The sequence below is a fragment of the Kogia breviceps genome, chromosome 3, assembly GCF_026419965.1.
Source record: "Kogia breviceps isolate mKogBre1 chromosome 3, mKogBre1 haplotype 1, whole genome shotgun sequence".
In the NCBI taxonomy this organism is placed as follows: Eukaryota; Metazoa; Chordata; class Mammalia; order Artiodactyla; family Physeteridae; genus Kogia; species Kogia breviceps.
Window position 1 is genome coordinate 5,064,231 of NC_081312.1, and position 16,518 is coordinate 5,080,748.

The following is a 16,518-nucleotide window of genomic DNA, read 5'->3' on the forward strand; positions in this document are numbered from 1 at the left end:
GTCTATTCCTTCTGGAAAAGCGCAGCTTCCACGTCCCACCAGCCGTTGGACTCCCACCCCACCGCTCCCTACATGACCGGGAATGAGGTCCCCGAACCTCTCTTGGGCTTGCGGTGACACCCCACCCTGGCCATGCTCTTGCCTGTGCACGGTGAATGTGGAATCCTTTCCACTCTACAAATACCTTTCGGGGCTTTTCCAGGCATTTACTACAAAAATTTGAAGGACAGAGTGGAATTTCATAATGTAAGGGCAAAAAGGTGCAAAGCCAAAAGGGGAACAGAGAGCAACAGGGCCAACGAAGAGAGGCTCACTGGGAAACTAAGTCCAGGGTTGAGCTTGGAGCCTGTGCAGCACTTGGACCTGTAAGAAGAAGCGGCCCCTGCAGCGCTGTGCTCACCTCTGCCTCTCACCAAAGCTCTTACCCGTCTGTCCTGCTTCTCCATATCTGCATCAGCATCCGTCTGCCCCATCAGACGGTGCGCTCCTGAAGGCAGGGGCTCTACTGCTTTCCCCTTCGTAAATCTGGTCCCTTGTGCGTTGCAGACACCACAAACTGTCGAATACGAGACTCTCTAACTGTGAATAAGCGCATTTATGACCGCGTGCCCATGGGGACATTCCGTCTACAATCCGACCCCGCTGATCCTCAGAGAGAGAAGCTGCCGAATAAAAGCCTCGGTTACAGGGCACCGTCGGATCACCGCGGCCTGGGATCTGAGAGGCAGGAGACCGCAGTGCTGAGAGTGAGGCTCCCAGGAGGCCAGCTGCAGACACAGACCCACTGCTCTGGGGAGGTGCAGGCTGCCCTCTCGGGGTCCCCTGGCGGGTCGGCCTAGGAGCGCACTCTGTCGCCTGGATCACACCTCAGCCTCCCCGCCAGCACTGGCTCAACCCAATGCCCGGCTCGGTCACTCCCTTCAGACAGAGCGATTCACCACACTCTGTCCTGAGGGCTGATCTTGTGGCCCCAGCAGGACCAGGAACCCAGGTTTGCCTGGGACTGACGCGTTTCCCGGGAGGTGGGGCAGGACGCTCAGCGCTAAGACCGGGATGGTCCCAGGCAGAGCAGAGCGAGTGGTTACCCTGCTGGGACCTCCCTCTCCCTCCCCACAGTAACTATCACGGGATTAAGTACCTAACAAACACCCACCGAAGGTGCGTTTGGCTGATGTAAGTTGATATGAGCTGGCACCACTCCCTGCTCCCAGCTGCTACCTCTCTAGCTCTCGTTTTCTCTTCCATCAAGCTGAGAAATATGATACCTGGCCAGACAGACCTGCAGAACAGTGGCAGGTACAGTAAGCCGACAGGAAGAAAAGCTACCCAGCATCCTCTCCGTGGGGTGGGCCATCACCCTCCCGGGAGCAGGCACTCAGGAGAGTAAGTGGGCAAAGCAGGGCTCGGAGGCCCGGCGTGGGAGACGCCCCCAACGCACAGCCTGTGCCCCCAGCAGGCAAGCCTCCACCCGGGGGCTCTCGGCAAAGGCAGGACCCGACAGCCTGCGTGCTACCTGAATGCCCAAGGTGGCTCTCCAGGTCACACTCAGGAGCCTCTGACCTTAGTTCTCTCCTCAGAGGTTAAAAGAATAAGGGGTAAGGGCAGCTCCAGTGTGGATACAGGAGGCGCCTCACACCGGCTTCCCCTCAAGTCTTACCTCATGCAGATGTGCTGTTTACTTGAGCCAGTAGGTCCCTTGTTCAAGACGACTTCTCTTCCCCACATCCACAGTTTGCACCTCACCTTTCTCAGCTCAGTGCCACTGCCTTCAGGAAACACCTATCCATTCACTGCCACTGTCCTGAAGGGGGGCTGATGTTCTCTCCCCCACGAGGCAGGTGTGTTGTGGTTAGTTTAAAGACGTTGTTCATCTCTGTAGCTCCAATACCCGGGACCTGCTGGCTTGCTCAGTAATTCGCTCGGAATACACGCTTGCTTCGGAGTGTGCCTAGCTCTGCCAGGCGTCATACTTCTCAGCCTTCGAGGATTCTCTGGGGTGGGGTGGGGAGGGGCTCACGACCCACCTGAGATCGGGCCACCACTGCTTTCTCTTCCCACATTAATTTAACAAATACACCGAGAACACACCCTTTTCACTGAGTACTGACTACGTACCAAATATATCCCCACGCCTGGTACTTAGAAAGCAGACCGTGTGTCGAACAGAAGCCATGGTCTGCGCCATCGAGGGGAGGCGCAGGCGCACAGCCCGTGGCACTCCAGGGGTGCAGAGCGCCCGCAGAAGGGGAGCCTGGTGCGTCTGGCGCAGGGTGGGGGTGCGTGTGTCTCGGGCGGAGTGCGCGGTGCTCCTGGCCATCACCCCGGGCCGCCCGTTACTTCTCAACACGCACGCATCCCAGGGGGGCCAGGAAGCCCGCACCAGGCGTGCTGGCACTGCATCCCAATCCAGGGACCAAGGAACAGGGATGGAAACACAGCCCTGTTGGAGCCGAGGAACATTCGGAAGGAACTCTTTAGATGGAGGCGTCAGGCCAAGCGAAGGGGGCAAGTTTACCAATGTCCCACAGCTAATATGGGGGAGGCCGGGACTAGACTGCAGACCCCTTTCTGCTACACGACAGGGCTTCTCTGCCTCCTGAGTAAAGCATTGTTACCACATACAAGTTTTCTCTTTTTTATGTCATTTTTTTCCTGAACCATTTGACAGTTCCAGATACCATGATACATCAATCCTAAGGTTTTTACACTTCTTTAAAATAAGGACGTTCTAATATATAACTTAAACACCATTATTACATCTAAGAAAATTAGTAATTTACTAATAGATCCAATACAGAGCCCATATTAAAAGTTACCCAAGTTTCCCCAAAATGTTTTGATTTTTTATGGGTCTAGGATCCGCTCATGCATTACATTTGGTTGTGTTGTCTGCTTACTCTCTTTTTTTTTTTTTTTTTGCAGTACGCGGGCCTCTCACTGCTGTGGCCTCTCCCGTCGCGGAGCACAGGCTCCAGACGCGCAGGCCCAGCAGCCACGGCCCACGAGCCCAGCCGCTCCGCGGCATGTGGGATCTTCCCAGACCGGGGCACGAACCCGTGTCCCCTGTATCGGCAGGCGGATTCTCAACCACTGCACCACCAGGGAAGCCCCCTGCTTACTCTCTTTTAAGCTAGAATGTTAGGCCATATTTTTTTTCCTGTTTTTCACTGATATTGATTTTTGTGTGTGTGAGGAGATCAGGCCAATTGTGTCGGAGGCCGTCCCCATCCTGGATTGTTTCCTCATGACTAACTTCAGGGTAAATAGGAAGCACACAACACAGGTGGTAGTGGGCATTTATTCTATCACGTCACACCGGGCAGCGCATTCAGACGCCAGATCTCTCCAATGGAAAGGTACCTTTCTTCTTGGTAAGGAGTAAATCCCCTAGAGGGTGACCTTTTTTCCTCTTAATGGAAACAGGCCTGAAACAGGCTTGGTGTTTTCATCTAAACTTAAAATGTTTATTCTGAAACAGTTCATGCCTACAGGTTTGGTGTTTTGTTCTAAGCTTAAAATGTTATTCTGAAACAGTTCACGCCTGTGAGAAGTAGGTTCCCATGAGCCCACCACTCAGGCCAGGAAATGTGATGTCATCTCAGAAAAAAGCTGCTCAGCTCGAGAGGCCCCTGCATGCCCGTGCCCTCCTCTCGACCAGCGGGAGCCAACATCCTGAGCCGGGCGCTTACCAATTCTGTCCATGCCTTTCATGGTACAGTCACGTAACGGACTATTTTACAGAAGTGGTTCTCAAACTTTTTTGGTCTCGGGACCCCTGTACGCCTGTATAAATGATTGAAGATGGCAGCTAATTATTAAAGAAATGCAAATCAAAACTACAATGAGGTACCACCTTATACCAGTCAGAATGGCCATCATTAAAAAGTCTACAAATAACAAATGCTGGGGAGGGTGTGGAGAAAAGGGAACCCTCCTACACTGCTGGCGGGAATGTAAATTGGTGCAGCCTCTATGGAAAACAGTATGGAGGTTCCTCAAAAAACTAAAAATAGAATTACCATATGATCCTGCAATCCCACTCCTGGGCATGTATCTCGACAAAACTATAATGCAAAAAGATACAAGCACCCCTATGTTCACAGCAGCACTATTTACAATAGGCAAGACATGGAAGCAACCTGCATGTCCATCAACAGAGGAATGGATAAACAAGATGTGGTAGCTATCTATATACAATGGAATATTACTCAGCCACAAAAAAGAGTGAAACAGTGCCATTTGCAGCAACATAGACGGACCTAGAGATTATCCTACTAAGTGAAGTAAGTCAGAAAGAAAGAGACAAATACCATATCACTTATACGTGGAATCTAAAATATGACACAGATGAACTCATCCACAAGACAGAAACAGACTCACAGACAGAGAGAACAGACTGGTGGTTGCCAAAGGGGGTGGGGCTGGGAGAGGGATGGAGTGGGAGTTTGGGATGAGCAGGTGCAAACTAGCATGCATGAGATGGATAAACGACAAGGTCCTCGTGTAGAGCACAGGGAACTATATTCAATAACCTGTGATAAACCACAATGGAGAAGAATATGAAAAAGAATGTATATACGTGTATAACTGAATCACTTTGCTGTATAGCAGAAATTAACACAACATTGTAAATCAACTATACTTCAATAAAATAAATTTTAAAAAATTATTGAGGGTGCCGAAAAGCTTCTGTTTATGGAGATTAAGTCTATCTGTATTTACCATATTTGAAATTAAAACTAAGAATTATTAAAAACCCAAGCATATACTTCCCTGGCTGTCACCATGACAATGTCAACACATGTCATGTAGCCTCTGGAAAATTCCACTTTGCACTCCTGAGAGTGAAAAAGGCAAATAATGTCTCAGTATTATTACAAATATAGTTTTGACTCACAGACCCCTCAAAGGGTAGGTCTTCTGATCACATTTTGAGAACCGCTGCATTACGGTAATGAAAACAGTAAATTAGATCTGCACGGAATAGCATGCTTAATCTCAAATGGTGACTAAGCCCCATTTTGTGAGTGTCAGAATTAAAGAAAGGCTTTGGGTAAATGAAGAATAAATCTGGTATCAAACCCAAATAGCTTTTCTTCTACCCAAGTTGGCTGGGAGAGCCAGACTGCAGTATCCTGTGTAGTCAAGACTGTTTGCCTTTCCTCCACTCTGCTGCCAGTGTCCCGGATGCCTGGACAGCTGGCTCCACTTCTCTGTGAAGTCTAGTGGAATCTGGAACAAACACTCCAACCAACTGCTGAGAGAGCCTGACATCCTTAGACCGAACCTGTCTCAAGCCCTTCCCACACTTTCTCTCGAGGCCACGACGCAGCCCTTCCCTTGGGGAGCCATCTGACAGGCCATGTGGACATGAGGACTGCTCCAACTTCAAACATACTTAAATTCCACTCTACGCCTGTGTCCCCAGAGTCTGTGCCTCTGATCACTTGTGGGAGTGGAACAGGTTTCAACACAGCCTTCGGACAGTTGTAGAGATCTGGCTGGGCCAAGGACTGGGGCAGTACGTGCATCTCCGAGGGTAAATTAACTGCCTGGGAATGAGACCTGGCTGAGCCCCGGCTGACACCCCTGATTATTGGCAGGGCAGTTCGGCTCAGATTCGCATCAGAGTAAGTGTGTGCCATCCCCCGGCCACCGGGGTGGACGCAGACCCTGCCCATGAACAGCTCTAGGCGGGGAGGGGAGGTGGTGAATAAACAGATGACTGACGGAGAGAAGCGTGGGCGCTACAGGAGGGCTGAGGAGGTCTCTCGTCTCCCGTGGTATTAACAGTGGAAAATCGGAGACTACAAAGAAAGACAGAGATTAGGAGCCTTGATTCTAACTCTGACTGTCATTCTGGGCAAGTTCCTTCGAGAGGCAATAGCTAAGCTTAGCTTTTGAAAACACAAGAGACCTGGCTTCAAAGCCCAGCTCTGCCAAGTGATACCAGTGTGACCTGGAGCAAGTAAGCTAACTTTGCTGACCCCTGTTCTCCCAGTGAGATGGGAGCAGCAACGTAACACCTCCGAGGATGAGGGTTAAGTACGACACATGTCGAATCATATCAACAGAATTAGCACAGTGCTTGGCATGTAACACTCAAAAAAGGGTACTGCTGCTACTTTTCTCTTTGAAGGGTTCAGGTGTCAAAGTCTAGACTAGCTCTCAACCATCTCCTGCCTCAGGAAGCCCAGGGAACACAACACACTCCCATGAGAATAACTGAGAGTCATTATGGGAGTGTTTCTCCACTGGAGACACATGGGATCCTTTGAATAGAAGAAGACAGCGAAGTTTCAAGACGCTCTACGAAGGACTGGGCTACACATCCCGGGACAGCACACGGACAGCACGATCTCTGAGGGCTTGCCTGGTCGTGAGCTTCCGGGACTCAGACTCGCCTGTGAGGACAAGACGTCAAAGGAAACACCAGCTGCCCTTAGAGACGGTCTTCCAAACCCTGTAGCAGAGGCAAGGGTGTGGGCTGGGGGGCACCGTGGGGTGGCTAGGCCGTGCGACTTCTTCCACGTTTGCATATTCAAGCTCTGAAGGGCTGGGGAATAAGTGGAGACTGCTGTGCCCAGGCAGCCGACTACTGACCGGTCGCACAGGGAGCCCTGGATCCATCGCGAGCTGAGCACACACGACCATCCGCTCTCCTGGCCGCTTCTCCAACGGGCCACACTGCGGAGCTCCACTGGCAGCTTTGGTGGCCCGGCCACCTCCAGTATCATAACGAAAGTAGTTAATTAATTCCAGCAAGTTACTAAATGTGTATTGCTGGGCACTGTTTTAGGCACTGAGGAAACACTAGTCAGCAAAACATAAAAATCCCTCCACTTTTGAACTTACATCCTTGTGGGGCGGAGACAGATGACAAACAACAAATCAAAAAGTCATGTAATATGTCAGAAGGTGACAAGTGCATTAGAAAAACGACCAAGCAAGCACAGTTAAGAACAAGAGGGAGATGAGGGAAGGGGCTGGAATGACCCGGATGCACTACGAAGGGTCAGACGCATCGCTGACGCGCGCGGTCCTCCCGCTGCTGTGACGCGCTCAGTTCCCGCTTCGTGCAGCCTTGTGTAGCCAACGCTCCCTGGGAAGCCGTGCCGCACCGGCTTAACCCCCACCGACCCAGCCAGTACGCAGGCTTGCACCCGGCCTTCCGCGCACCCGCCCGAGTTGGGTTTGATTCACTTCCCTCCTTCACACCAGCCTGGATCCGGCGGGCAGTCCCAGAGGCTAGAGCTCCACAGCACCTCCCGAATCTGGCCACTCTCCCGCTACGCCACTGGCTCCATCGCTGGTCCCAACCGTGGCCTGTCACCTGAGTGACGGCAGCAGCCTCCCGGACGCCTTCCTGCCTCCATTCTTGTCGCGCTACAGACCCTTATCCTCTCGGTGGCCAGAGTGACTTTTCTTGAAGCTCTATCGGATGTCTTTCCCCTTGCACAAGCCCCTCCAAAAACTTCTCATGACACGACAAACGCAGCCTGAACTCCTTCTGGGCTCCCGGGCTCTGAGTGATGAGGCCTGGCTGCCCCTCCGCCCCCCCTCCCTTCACTCTCCCCTCACGTTGCTTCAGCCTCCCCGTTCTTTTCCTGACCTTTGAATGCACCAAACCGTTCCCGTCTCAGGGTCTTTCCCCTCGCTGCCCCTCCCCGTGTGGCCCCTCCTCCTGTTTTCACGCTCAGGTTTTGCGTGGCTGCCTCGTGCCCTCGCCAAGGTCTGGAGGTGAAGGCCGCAGCGGGCGTGGGCGGGGCCCTGCCTCTGCCATCGCCCTAGCTGGTCTTTGCACTTCTCCACGAGTTTTCGACCGTGCGCCCTCTCCCTACTGCCCCTAGTACAGTCTCAGGACATCTGTCTTGTTCCCGCTGTCTCCCTGGCACCAAGAGCAGCCCCTCGGTCCCTTTTAAAACTCATCCCTGGGACTTCCTTGGTGGTCCAGTGGGTAAGACTCTGCACTCCCAATGCAGGGGGCCTGGGTTCCACCCCCGCTCGGGGAACTGGATCCCGCATGCATGCCACAACTAAGAGCCGGCATGCTGCAACTAAAAAGATCCCACATGGCACAACGAAGATCCCTCATGCTGCAATTAAGACCCAGGGCAGCCAAAATAATAATAATAATAATAATAATAATAATAATAATAATAAAATAAAACTCACCCCTTTCCTTCGAGTCTACCTGAGACCCCACTTTCTCCCTGAAGTGCTTCCTGACAGCCCCCAACTCCTCAAGTCTTGCTGCTCCTCCCGTCTACACTCACCATGGTCTACACTGCATGGGACTAAGGGCCTGTGATCCCTTCATTCCTGAGAACGCCGCCTTCCCACTCGACCAGGCTCCAAGCCGCGGCCCCTCCAGTTCAGGAGCAGGAGTGCAGAGCGTCTGCATCAGGAGACCCACTCCAGCCTGGGTCTCTCACTTCCCGGGCAAGTTACTCACTGCCTCTCTACCCTGGTTTCTTCCGCTATGAAGGGGGAACAGTAAAAGCAATACTTGCCACCTTCAGGATGGCTGTAGGCATTAAATGAAATCATGCCAGAGAGAGCGTGCTGTACGCTGGCACGTGCTCAACAGAACTCCCTGGTCCCAGCCCAGGGTTAAGGGCTCAGAAAATGTTTCTTGACTGATGGATGGCCGGAACTGGGACTGACCCGCTTTCGCGATGGGAAGGCCTTTTCCATCCCCACCGCAGGAACCACGGTGGCCTAGGAATCCAGCGATCGCACCTCTTGTTATGTCAGCGTGTGGAAAGCAAGCCATCCACGGCTCTCACAGCTGCTGTACGTGTGGTCCCACTGGCACCGGGAGCGCAGGCAGCCTGGTATGGGGAGGGTGGGGGCAGAAAACCTGGGTTTTGGTTTGGCTGGACCACTGACTCACTCACCAAAGAACAAGTTCTGCCCCAGCTCTGGGCCTCAATTTCCCCAACTGTGTATACCTCAGAGCTGGACTAAATAAGTAGTTTTCAGATTTCAAAATCATCATCACCAGCAACAATACAACTTCTTTTCCTCAAAGAAATACTGAGGAATACTTTAAAAAGATAAAAGAGAGTGGATCTGGTTGAAGCGGGGGGTAAGACGCCCGAAGCACCACTCACCCAGGTGATCTACTGTAGATGGTCTCAACCTGCTTCCAAGATGGAAACTCCTAAGATTTCTACAACTTTAAAAGATTTTTAAGAACTGCTTTGCTTCCTCCTGGTTTACTCCTGATACTATATTCTGCAATCAGTAGTTGACAGGATAGCGTAGACTCAGCTTTTCAGTGTAGTTTTCGGCTGGTAATGACTTTGGTGCCTGCCCACTTTGGAAGCTAACAAGCCTTTGAAATGGAAAGTCTTGTTTGCCGCAGCTCCACCCACAAGTCCTCTAGAGCTCAAGGATGATAGAAAACTGGCTGCAAAGGAGCAGGAAAGGCCAACTGCGGCCCTGGCCGTGAGAGCTGCCAACGCCTGGAGGAAGGGGCTCCCGCAGCCTGCCCAAGGCCGTGCCACGGCGCGAGAGCGCCACCCTCTCCAGAGCTGCCCTGCTGACCAGAAGCATCGGACAGGCCCCACTTACTGTGTGTCAACTGTCATAACTCCCTGCAAAATGCTTCTAGAGACCCTGTGTTGCATCCTGGGAGAAACGCTGTGGACGCAGCTGCTCTGGGTGGTTCTCCTTCCAGGCCCTCCTCAACCAGCCATGCAACACTGAGCAAGGGCCACAGCCGATCAGAGGCCAGGCCTCCTCGCCCACAGAACAGCAGTGATGACCCCTTCGTGAGCTAACCACCCAACACGGTTGAAAGAATCAAGAAAACCGGTGAAACAGCAGTTTGGGAATTGTGAAGTAGTTTTTGAGGGGAGGGATTATAATTTATGCCAAGACGCAAAGCTGCAGTGAGTCGATCAAGTCAATGCCCTACATCCCAGAGGATAAAGCTCTGTCCTATGATCCACAATATTTTATGGGGTCGCATGCAGGGCAGGGGGGAGGTCATGTCTGAATCGTAATCTCATCTTTGGAAAGGGCGCTCACAATGACCAGTTCAGGACACAGACCGGCTGGTGCCCACACATGTGCTAAACCACAGCAGCCTAAGTGATCTACGGTCTAAAGTCAGTCCCAAGTCTCTCAAGCAGATGGTCAGGGTTCTGCTGTGACAGCCCATGAGGTCTCAACTTGTACAAAAGGCACCCCAGCTCCTCCTTCTGTGCCCAGTATTCAGAGAAAACCCCCTGATGCTTTCAGGCCATTCCGAGAGAAGAGCCAGGACCTGTCCACAGCACCTCTCAGCCAAGCCCCAGTCCCCTCAGACAGTTCAGAGCCCCCTCTACCATCCGAGGCAGGCATCTGACTTCTGAGGAAGTGATTCTGACACACACAAAAAAGCCATTAAAGATGACAGGCGGGCTTCCCTGGTGGCGCAGTGGTTGAGAGTCCGCCTGCCGATGCAGGGGACACGGGTTCGTGCCCCGGTCCGGGAAGATCCCACGTGCCGCGGAGCGGCTGGGCCCGTGAGCCGTGGCCGCCGAGCCTGCGCGTCCGGAGCCTGTGCTCCGCAACGGGGAGAGGCCACAGCAGTGAGAGGCCCGCGTACCGCATTAAAAAAAAAAAAAAAAAAAAAAAGGCCAGGCATCACAGGCCGGTGTAGTGGACAGGCCAGCAGATGCAGTGGGCAGGCTCTGTCATAACCTGCTATGTGACCGTGAGAGAGTCCTCTGCCCTCTGGTCCTTGGTCTCCCCATCAGTACAGCCAGGGGATCTGGGGAGACCTCTACAGTCCCCGTGATTCTCGGTCTCCTCTGACGTCCCTCTGTCCCCTCTGGTCCCCGTACTCACACTGTGGCCATGGCTGCACGTCTGTAGCCCAGGGAACCCGAGGAGGTAAGTCCTGTATTCCACCAGGCCAGCTGATCAGAGGGCACAGAAGGCAGCAACTTGATTTTTAGACTCTACTTAAAACCAAACAGGAAAAGGAAGCTGAACCAGAGGCAAAGGAGAAACAAACCCCAGTTGAGAACTGAAACCTAGGTAGAAAATAGAGAAGCAGAGCTCGTGGTGCACAGACCCACCAGCGTGGGCTGTCGGAAAGCGCCAGGCTGCGGCCTCAAGCTCCAGCGCTTTCTGCAGGGCCGGGATGAGGTTGCAGGCAGGCAGGGCGTGTGAAAGGTCAAGGCCCAGACTCCCTCACTGGTCAGGACGCCGAGGCCCAGCGCCGAGGGCTTCCTACAGGCCTTGACGGAAAGGTGCCCTGGCGCATCCTCCAGAGAATAAAAGACGACATGATGAGGTTATAGGTGGTAAAGGCTTCAGTTTTACTCTGGTATAAACTCTACACTTCTGTTGGGGAGACGCTTCTCACTAACAGTGACTTTTCTGTCAGCAACTTAGGACCCGAAGCGAAAATTTCGGAGGAATGATGGAAACCTGGCTTTGTCACCAGCTCATTAAGGGAACCTGGGCTTCTGTTTCCTCAGCTGTAAAATGGGGCTAATAATTCTTAGTTTGCTTGTCTCCACAGGGTTCTCATGAAGATAAGGTTCATTCCCAATCTTTCATTCAAAATTGACTGAGGACCCACAAAGTGTCATGCACTGTGCTAGAAACTAGAGACAAAACATTGACGGGAACAGCAGTTACTTGTCCTTAAAGGGCTTTTGCGGTTTAGAAAGGAAGAGACTAACAGGTTAGCAAATTGATATCTTAAGATGTTATTACTGATATAGTGGAAAACAGCTACCCCGAGAACGGTACAAAAGAAAGATCACTTCTAACTAGAGAGCTGAAAGCACAGGCAGTGAGAGCTGAAGGCTGAAAGTGCATTTTCAAAGGATTTCAAAGATACGCATCTCCCTTTAAGCACAGCTTCAGGTTGCAAACCACAAACTTTGACATATTGTGGTTTTCATTTTCTCTTAGTTCAAAATATTTTCTATTTCTCCCTGTGACTTCTTTTATCCATAGATTATTGAGAAATATTTTGTTTAATTTCCAAATATTTGGTGTTATCTTACCTCTGTTATTATTTATTTCTAATTTACTTCTACTGTGGTCAAAGAACATACTTCGTAGAATTTTTTCTTTTGTTTTTCCTGGTATGACTGCAGTCCTTTTAAATTTACTGAGACTTGTTTGATGGTCCAGCAGGTAGTCCATCTTGGTGAACGTACTACATGCACAAGAAAAGATGTGTTCTGAAATTGGGTGTAGTTTTCTAAAAATGTCAATTAAGTCAAGATGGTTAAAAGTGTGGTTCGGGGGCTTCCATGGTGGCACAGTGGTTAAGAATTTGCCTGCCAATGCAGGAGACATGGGTTCGAGCCCTGGTCCGGGAAGATCCCACATGCTGCGGAGCAACTAAGCCTGTGTGCCACAACTGCTGAGCCTGCGCTCTAGAGCCCGCGAGCCACAACTACTGAGCCCACATGCCACAACTACTGAAGCCCATGCACCTAGAGCCCGTGCTCCGCAACGAGAAGCCACCACAATGAGAAGCCCGCGCACAGCAACGAAGAGTAGCCCCTGCTCACTACAATTAGAGAAAGGCTGCATGCAGCAATGAAGACCCAATGCAGCCATAAATGAATTAAAAAAACAAAACAAAACAAAACTGTGGTTTGGATCTTATGTCTTTATTGGTTTGCTGTCATTGTTGACTTATTTTTGTCTAATTGTTGTTATCAATTGCTGAGACAAAGGTGTTAAAATCTCCAAACATGATCGTGGATTTGTATTTCTATTAATTTTTATTTCATGTATTTTGAAGCTCTTGTTAGATATATATATATATATTTAAAAAAAAATTTTTTTTAGGTACATATATTTTTAAGACTATTCTATCTTCCAGATGAACTGACCCTTTGATCAGTTTGAAATGCCCCTCTTTATTGCTGGTAACACTCTTTGTCTTTAAGGTTACTTTATCTAATATTAATGTAGCCATTGGAACTTTCTCATGCTTACTATTTACCTAGTATATCTTCTTCCATCCTTACTGGTTTTCCACTGATGCTATAACAAATTACCACAAACTTATGGCTTATAACAACACAAATTTATTACCTTAGTTTTGTAAGATAATAGTAGGCCAGCCATCTGACATAGATCTCATGGCCTCACTGGGCTCAAATCAAGGTGTTGGAAATGATACAGTCTCTTCTGGAGGCGCTAAAGGAGAAGAATTTCCTGGCCTTTTTTTCAGATTCTAGAGGCTACCTGTACTCCCTGGCTCATTATATACATATATGTTATGAAATAATCACCACAAGTAAGCTAATGAACATATCCATCCCTACTTTTTTTTTTAAAGATAGATTTTATTTATTTTATTTTATTTTATTTACTTTTGGCTGTGTTGGGTCTTCGCTGCTGTGCACGAGCTTTCTCTAGTTGTGGTGAGCGGGGCTACTCTTCATTGTGGTGTGTGGGCTTCTTATTGCAGTGGCTTCTCTTGTTGCAGAGCATGGGCTCTAGATGCGCGGACTTCAGTAGTTGTGGCTCATGGGCTCAGTAGTTGTGGCTCATGGGCTCTAGAGCGCAGGCTCAGCAGTTGTGGTGCACAGGCTTAGTTGCTCCGCGGCATGTGGGATCTTCTCGGACCAGGGCTCGAACCTGTGTCCCCTGCATCGGCAGGTGGATTCTTAACCACTGCACCACCAGGGAAGCCCTATCTCTACCTTGTAATTGGAATATTTAGTCCATTTACATTTAGTTTATTGATATGATTGGGTAGAGATCTACCATTTTGCTACTTTTCTGTTTATCTCATTTGTTTTTGGTTCCCCTGTTGCGCCTTTCCTGCATTCTTCTGGGTAAACTAAATATCCTTTAGAATTCCATTTTAATTTTTCTATTGACTTTTTAGCTATTCCTCTTTACATTACTTTTCAGGCATCTTTCTAGGGATTAAAATATAGATTCTTAACTTCGTACAGTATACTTAGAATTAATATTGTACACTTCATGTAAAATGTTAAGAACTTTATAACTGCATAAACCCACTCCCATCCTTAATAGTATAGTAGTCCTATGCATTATATATTCTCAATAGAATGTTGTATGTGTGTTTGTATTTTTTAATTATGGAAAAAAGTCTTTTCTATTTACCCATATATATTTATCCTTCCCAGTATTCTTCATCCCTTCCTAAACATGAGTTGCCTGGTATCCTTTTTCTTCAGCCTGAGGAACTGCCATTAGCATTGCCAGGTATGCTGGCAATAAATTCTCTTACTCTTCTTTTATCTGAAAAATATCTTCATTTTGCTTACATACTTAAAGGCACTTTTTTTTCTGAATAGAGAATTCTGAGATTTTTTTTCTTTCCCTTTCAGCACCTTAAAAATGTTGTTCTACTGTCTTCTGGCATCCATGGTATCTGATGAGAAGTCAGCTGTCATTCATATAATCCTCTCTATATAATTTTTCTTCCGTTATGATACACTGCAGTTATAATACACTGCAGAGTCTCGGCTATGCTGTCTTCCTTTAAAGGTATTGAGTTTGTCCTGGCAGTTAGGTAAATTATTGGCAGGTCCTTTTAGTGTTAACAAGCTTGGATTAATTCTTTCTTAAGTTCTACTTCCATTTTGATTTAGCCCTAGGGTATGTCCCTTACTCAAGGCCATAGTCCTTACTCCTAAGGTGTAGCTGTTCTGGGGTCTCAAATGAATGCCTAGGTGCTCAGTGAGGTCTCTTCCTTCAGGTGGACAGGGATCTCCAGCATTTCCCAGCACTGCATGACCTTTGGCATCATCATCCAGCTCTTAGCCCTACAGAAGACAATCTGTGCTAGGTCTCACGGAGAGTGCCACTCTACTCATTCACAGCCAGCCCTTAGCCAACAACCCGAAGTGAATTCCCTACACAAAGCTCAACATGGCTTCCTCTTCCCGATTTCCTTGCCCTGCAACATCCAGCTATTTCAGTAGCTTGGAATTCCAACAACTGACTCTTCCACTCACTAAGATCAACTTTTAGCTTGGGTTCCGCCATTCTGTGCCAAGATCAGAAAGGGACTCCAGGTAGAAAGCTAGAGCCGTTGTGGGGCTTATCTTGTGCGCTTCTCCACTCAAAGATCAGAGTACTGTGCTGTCTGTTTAATGCCTGAAAACAGCAAGAATTTAATATTTTGTCTGAGTTTCAATATCCTTCATATATTTAGGAATTTTGTATATTTTGTTCAGTTTCACAGTTGTTTTTGTCAAGATGACAAGTCTATTACAAATACTCTGTCATGGCCAGAAGCAGAAGTTGATTATGATTATTAAAGTACCAAAGGGTATTCTTTTTCATTTCCTGAGCATTTCCTAAAGATATTAGTTTGAGTGTAAATATCCTCACTGTGAGAAATGTGCCTTTCACTTCCATCCTTCATTTCCTCTGTCCTCTAAACATGTTACCACTGTTTTTTCTTGGTTTCAATAAGTAGGTAACAGGTAAAAGTGAATCTTTTGGGGGCATTTTAAAAAACTCTACCATCTGGCTTAATACAGCACTTGAGTAGGATTATAAGATGGGGCAAGAAATGTGGAAAGATTTATGAACAGGGTGTTATGAGACATGGATTCTAGCCCATGCTTTATTATTGGCATGCTGTATGTCCTTGGGCATTCACTTCCTCACTTTCGACCCTGGCTTCCTCATCTGTTCAATGAAAGGACTGGTTATATTAATAACTGGGCTGCAGGTACAGCACCAATTCCTAAATCAACTGTGTCAGGGAAATAGAAAGTACTGGAAAAATAGGATAGGGGCTGTAGACACTTGAAGAGCAATTTAGTGAGAGAGTTAAGAAATGTCATTTAAGGTAGCACCCTATAATGTATTCCTATGAATTGATCTCAGCACCTAGTATACTGTTTAGGATATAGCAGGTACAGGGTAGATGTTAATTGCATGAATGAATGTATGAATGAACGAATGAAAGAGAAGGGCACCAAATCTCACACAGGATGTTAAATGCTAAAGCATTTGGCCCTTGATCATGCTCAATAAACAGCAATTATATTGACTTGCAAGAGATGTTTTCCATGTGGCTAGATCCCAAAAGGAAGCAGAATGGTTGAAAATGAATCAGGAAGCTACCCTACAAGACACCTTACTTAGGAGATCTAGTTAAGATCTAGTTGCTGTGTGGCGTGGGGAAGTCACCTTTTGTGGATTTTGGTTTCCTTTTCTCTAAACAGACTAACCACTCTTCTACTCTGCTTCAGTGGTATATTTGAGCATAAAAGGGTCTTTGACTAAGAAATACAGAAAAAAATTATGCTTGTGTAATACTGGCTTTTCATGGGAATTTGTGTTAAAAAGAGGCAGAGTGTTCTGGGCAGAGGTCCTTGTGTTCTAGGAGTAGAGAAAAAGAGGACAGAGAAATGGCTACACAGAATTAGTTAACATCACTGACATGTTATGAAAACCTACTAGCAAGGTTCATGACCAACTGTAGTCAAACTTGGATGTGTCCTTCAAGACCCAACTTACGTATCGCCTCTTCAGTGAGGTGTCTAATGCCCT

The 16,518-nt window shown here is 48.5% G+C and overlaps 1 protein-coding gene across 11 annotated transcripts in view; it reads right to left on the minus strand.

Annotated features, from left to right (window-relative positions):
- Positions 1-16,518, minus strand: part of EVL (Enah/Vasp-like) — a 162,094-nt gene that overhangs the window by 68,500 nt on the left and 77,076 nt on the right. Inside the window, exon 1 of one of the 11 annotated variants that reach the window (XM_067027763.1) lies at positions 10,843-10,967. The exons of 9 other annotated variants lie outside the window; for them this stretch is intronic. In XM_067027763.1, coding sequence (XP_066883864.1) covers positions 10,843-10,853 — 11 coding nt within the window. In that variant the 5' untranslated portion in view covers positions 10,854-10,967. Of the gene's footprint in view, positions 1-10,842; positions 10,968-16,518 lie in introns of those variants that run through there. One more of the 11 variants, XM_067027767.1, reaches the window with a different exon arrangement.